A 5663-nucleotide genomic window follows, 5' to 3' on the forward strand; every position below is an offset into this window, starting at 1 on the left:
GCTGCATGACCCATTTGAATCACACCTCCCACCCAATTCAATTCATTTTTTTTAATTAAGCGTGAGAAACACGCGGAAAGGGGATGAAGGAGAAGAAGAAGGAGAAGAAGAAGAAGAGGGGCTGGGAGGAAGATGGAGATTTACGGCCAAGCACAGAGTCGGTGCCATCGCGGTTGAACACGGGACTTATCTGAGCTCTGCCAGGCGTGCTCATGAGCACTTAACCTTGTGGTGAACGCAACCCATCATCATCGCCTCAAAAAGAGAAAGGGAAAAAAAAGACGAGCTGCGTGCTTTCATTGCTGGAAGACCCCACTGGGTACCGTCCTTCAGCCGCACTCATTTTAAAGCGAGGCCTTGAGAGAACGCCATCGCTCATGATCCAGGAAGTCGAGCCACTTTAACCTCCGCTCAACGACAAGAGCAACATTTCGCTTTAATTAGCCTAACTTTGTGAAAGGAAAAGTCGTCCTGACCCAAATCTGATGATGCCGAGCCTGGCGTGTGGACACCACGGCCCCCGGCCAGCACCTTGTTTGTTTGTCTCAGCATTCTGATGAGCAGCCATCATGAATCCAGCAGAGGCTTCCTAATTGACTCGCCTGAAAAATTAATGCATCACTTAACAGCATTCTCGTGTTCGTATGGTATTTAGAAAACACAGGTGCAACTCCCGCGTGGTGGCAAATGTTTAATTGATGCAGCCATATGACAATACTCTGGATGTGATGCGGTGGGAAATAAAATAGGGCAAGGTGAAATTAAAAAGTCTTTTCTTGGATAATGAGTGACTTATTTTTCACATTGCTCCCACTCTATCACGGCTGTCTGAAAATATTTGAATACGTCACGAAGGAGAAAGGCATGCCGGCACATTATGAAATGCCGGGTGATAAACTGTTTGCAGAAGCTATTACCCAACAAGATCAAACAGTGTGCCTGATAGCGTGCTCTGCTGGCCGATGCCAGTGCGGCTGGGCGGGATTGTGAGGGAGGCCAGGCCGACTCTCCCCAGGTGAGTTCCCAGCCATGAGCTGTGAACAAGCTGCTTTAGCTGAGAGCTGGCCGCCGGCCCGCCGCTCCTCTCTCAACCCCCCAAAGCCTGCACTGACACTCCCACACCGCAAGGGCGGGGGGAGCAGGTGGCCCCCCCCCCGGCCGCCGGGTCTCAGCCTGCGGCTCTGCGTGGCTTTTTACAAATTTCTCTCCATTTCAAATGGCGCTGTGCACAATCTGTGAGCCTTTCCAGGAATGGAGATGAAAGAGCTCCTCGGAGCTCCTCCATCCATCTGCTTTTCTTGTAAAAGTTAGATTTTAGTTTTTCTTACAAAATCATATTTGAAGGACGTCCTGAAGCAACAAATGAAAGCACAACCAACATTTAATGGGAGTTTAATTATTTCCATAAGCATTTTGTGACCCCCCTCCTTCCCTTTTCTTTCTTCCCTCTTGTCCCCATATCGCTGTTTCCCCTTGACAACCCTCCCACTGCCCATGGGAAGAAAAGGAAGGGAAAAAAAGGAATTGGAGGGAGCATTCAAATGGCCAAATTAATGTTTCCACATGATAAGCAAGCTTAATATAATGCTGACAATCACTGCACTCACCCTGCCAACTAGGATTGGATCTGGTCCAGAAAATTCCTCCAGCACAAACATTTGATTCCAAACCCATCCTCTCTTGGCGCGGCTCAGTAATCTTTGTCCTTCGCCAAGACCGCTCGCCACCGCCGCGGACCCACCAGTTTGTGTACTCTCGGACGGGCCCATGACGGGAGTCGTGGACACGCACGGAACGCAAGTAATCCACAGCAGCAGCAGCAGGGACATCCACAGATCCACCAGCATCTCCTCGGACGGCTTTGGCATCCTGTCGTTGTGTGTTTCTGTTTTGTTTGTTTGTTTGTTTTTGATGCGAGACTCTGCTCTCCTCTCTCTCTCTCTCTTGTCCTCTCTCGATGTACGTCTCTCGTCTCGGCACCCCCCCCTCTCCCCTGCCCTTCCTCCTTCTCTTCAGATCAACAGCCTCCTTCTTAGATAACAAGAAAAGGTTACTTGTGTCCTCTTTGAACGGCAGAGCTCGCATTCATGGCGTGATAAAGGTCACTTGCATGGCTTGGCATGCTTCCATAGCAGTTGGTGAGGGGGTGAGGCTCTCGGCACAGCGTCCATTTGGCGTTATTCCGAGGGGGAGACCTATAAGGAAGCAATCACAGTTGGTTAGCCGTCTCCTAGTCTTGTGAGGAGTTGTCAGGAGCTGGGGGAAGAAAAGAGGGAGGCAGGGAAAACAAAGTGGAGTCAAATAAACATTTTAACAAATGGGATGAGACAGCCGGAATGAGAGACAGGAGGGATGTGTTTCAGAATGGAGACGAGATGAGGGGAAGGAAGGACATTCTCATTTAAACATACACAAAGTCAAGAGTTCACTTCATCGTCATTACAAATTATATGTCTGCAGCAGCACTGGCCCTTTTCATTCATGTCTTGTTTTCATATCATCCGGATACAACTCAACAACAAACAGGGATGCCTTTACTCTGCACCCATCCAGCCCACTGTATCAGATTGCCTGGCTATAATCTCCTGTTCTGGGGATTATCCTGCAAAGATTTTTGCAAAACGACACGTTCTTCATGATTAAATATTGTGACAATACATTCCGGTTTGAATGGAGTCATGATGTCCTTATAGACACCGGAGCATGGATGCGTGCAGGGGAGAGGGTAGCTGGCTGGAGGTGAGGTGCAGCTCACAGATATCACAGTGATCTGGATGAAAAAAATGGGAAGAGACTTAGTTGCCTGTTCAATCAGTGATTTTAAGCAGGAACACACAGTTTCTTTATAGCTGCAATCAAAGAAACAATTAAAAAAAAAAAAACTGAGAGACTGACATATCCAAGAGGGTGCAGCAATCTGATGTAAATTTTGCCCTTTAATCAAAAACAGTTCAGGCAATAAGTATTCTTGCTCCTCGCTGGGATGTGCAGCCATCAACACAATGCACAAACAGACAAAGAGGGCTTGTCTAACTGACGCAAGTGGACGGGATCACGCCACATGTTAGTTCTGATAACTTTTCTTATTTTATCCACACACCGCATGTCCCTGTGGTCCGCTGCTGTTTGCGCTCTAACCGCCTCATCCAAGGACGACGAGCACCTGAAGCCGGTGTAATAGTAGAAAGTGTTCGGACTCGCACATGAGAAGATGCAGGGACAAAAAAAGAATGGGACATACATGCAGTTGGGGGAAAAACAAGTGGAAATATTAGAGTGCAGCTGGAGAGATGAATGAGTGTGGATATGAATCGTTTGGATGCGTGACTCGGATCAGCACCACGGGGGTGAGGACAGCTCCCCCCGCCAGAGCAGCTGGTCCAGACGGCTGAGCCGCAAACCGAGCGCCGGCAGCGGAGGAGCTGTCCAAGGTAGAGGGAAAAAAAATCTTAGAAAATCCCCCGAGAAGAACACGTTTATTCAGATTTTATAGCCTTGGTATGAAAAAAGAAAGAAAAAAGAGAAAAGCACAAATCCTACAAAGTTTGCGCCTTAACACCTTTGCCGTGATCTCCTGCCCATATTGCCGAGATTCGCCCCCTTCTCTCTGAAGTTTTCCCCCGTTTGGGGAGACAATCAGTCCGCCTCGATGCGTCACATGTGGCCCCGGAGCGCATGTAGGAGCAGTCCAATTTACCGAGATAAACCGCATCCAGGCGGCTGCGTCCGCGCCACGGAGGCGAAGGGAGTGAGACGCGAATTTAAGGAGAAAAAGAGAAGCAAGGAAACCTAAGTTATAGAAGCTTTCCGGAGAAAAACTGAAATATGCCGGGGAATTTTATAAAAATGCATCGGAGCCCCTGCGATGAAGGACAAAAAAGTCCTACTCAAACACCAAATGCACAGCAGTGGTACCTGTTAGGTCTACGCGGTGTCGAGCTGTACTTACTCGTGAGACTTGCATCCTTCCCCGGTGCTGCATTATTTCTCCGAGTCCTCTTCTTCAAAGATACAGCAGGGGAAAAAAAAAAAAAAAAAAAAAAAACTCCACTGCGTTTGATTCGACACGTTTAGAGGAGAGAGCAGCGGAGAATCCCGTCCTGCGGTGTCAGAGCGGATTGACAGCGCTGTGCTGATGGAGCTGCAGGTTGGGGGTTTGTAGTTAAGAGGAGCTCCGACAGGCTTGCTGGCCGACTCGAAAAGTGAGGAGGAGATGGTGTAGAGATGCGCGGCAGGCGGAGAGAGCCTCCCCTCCGCTGCGCTCATTGGGTTGATGAGGAGTCGGGTCAACGGGCGCGCAAATGAACGCACGCCGCTCCGCCGCTGCACGGGCGCGCGTAAAGGTTATCGTCTCACATTGTCGGCTATCAGCTGTGGAGATTACATAGGTGTGTGTTTGAGATAGACTGTGTGTGTGTGTGTGTGTGTGTGTACGCGCAGGTGAAATGCTCCTGTATTGTTGCTGTTTTTCCCTCTTCTAACTCTTCTCTTTGACGCATGAGTTGCGCACCGCAGCTTCATTTAGTTAATAGCGGAATGAAAACCGATGAAACGAAGCCGATGCTGCTCATTTACAGCCATTTGATAGGGTTCTCACACACACACACACACACACACACACACACACACACACACACACACACACACACACACACACACACACACACACACACACACACACACACACACACACACACACACACGGCCTATAATTTTGTCGCAAATTTTCCAACTTTAATTCATTTGAAATGAATCCGGGCATGTAAAACAAAAATAAAATCAGGACCCAATCCGAGACTATTAAAGGACAATTAGCAGAAGTGTTACACACTGAGTGAAAAGGTCAGGCTCGTCCCAGCTCGATGTGGGAGCCTGCATGAGTGACAGGCAGGGGCGCATGTTGTGTCCATGGAGAGAGCCCTCTAGTGTTTGCGTGCTTACTTGGCAGAAGGCAGACAATCAGGCCTTGGGTTGGGGGTTGGTGTGGGTGGGTGTAGTGTTTATCAGTGCGCAGGGGGGAAAAAACAACAAGAATAAAAACAGAGGATTATCTCTCTTTTTTGCCACGCATGTGATTTTATCCAGCAACTTTCTCTGAGCAACTCTCATCAATAATACCTGATGTGAACTTTAAGGGATTGATTGCATTTAATATTTTTTATCATTATACACACACTCGTACTATACAGCCAGTCACTGAGGTTTATTTGATTTAAATGTGAACTGTTTTAGTAACTCATAGGAGAGTGGTGTTTGAATGCATCTCAGTGAAAGTGGATATCACTTCATATTTAGGGGACAGGTGTTAAAAAAAAAAATCAACCCTCTAATTACATCTCTCTGTCCTTTATCCCGTGTTCTATAGACAAGTGACCTGCATTATCTGATGGTGAAGCCTTGATCCATAAATAATAGTCTATGATGAGTGTAACAGGCTCAATGGATCACACTGAGCTGGTACTGAAAAAAATGATTGTGTGTTTGTACATATTTGATTATCAACAATCCTAGAAAAAAAAAAACCCAAACTATTATACCTTCATTGTAATTGAGGGAATTGTTCTTTTTCAATCAGTGCTTTTTTAGTTTGTCAACAAAGCTATTTTAATTGAAATGGCAATTTAAGTAGGAATTATTATTTTAAAAGTCACTTTCAGTACAGC

The 5663-nt window shown here is 47.1% G+C and overlaps 1 protein-coding gene across 1 annotated transcript in view; it reads right to left on the minus strand.

The window, feature by feature from the left end:
* cdh8 (cadherin 8) overlaps positions 1 to 1868 on the minus strand; it is a gene marked incomplete at both ends in the record, with an annotated part of 156382 nt that extends 154514 nt beyond the window's left edge. Inside the window, one exon of the mRNA XM_080500817.1 lies at positions 1608 to 1868. Within this exon, the coding sequence (XP_080356943.1) occupies positions 1608 to 1868 (261 nt within the window). The remainder of the gene's footprint in view (positions 1 to 1607) is intronic.
* Positions 1869 to 5663: the final 3795 nt, after the last annotated feature.

Source organism: Blennius ocellaris, assembly GCF_963422515.1.
Source record: "Blennius ocellaris genome assembly, chromosome: 1".
NCBI classification, from domain to species: Eukaryota; Metazoa; Chordata; class Actinopteri; order Blenniiformes; family Blenniidae; genus Blennius; species Blennius ocellaris.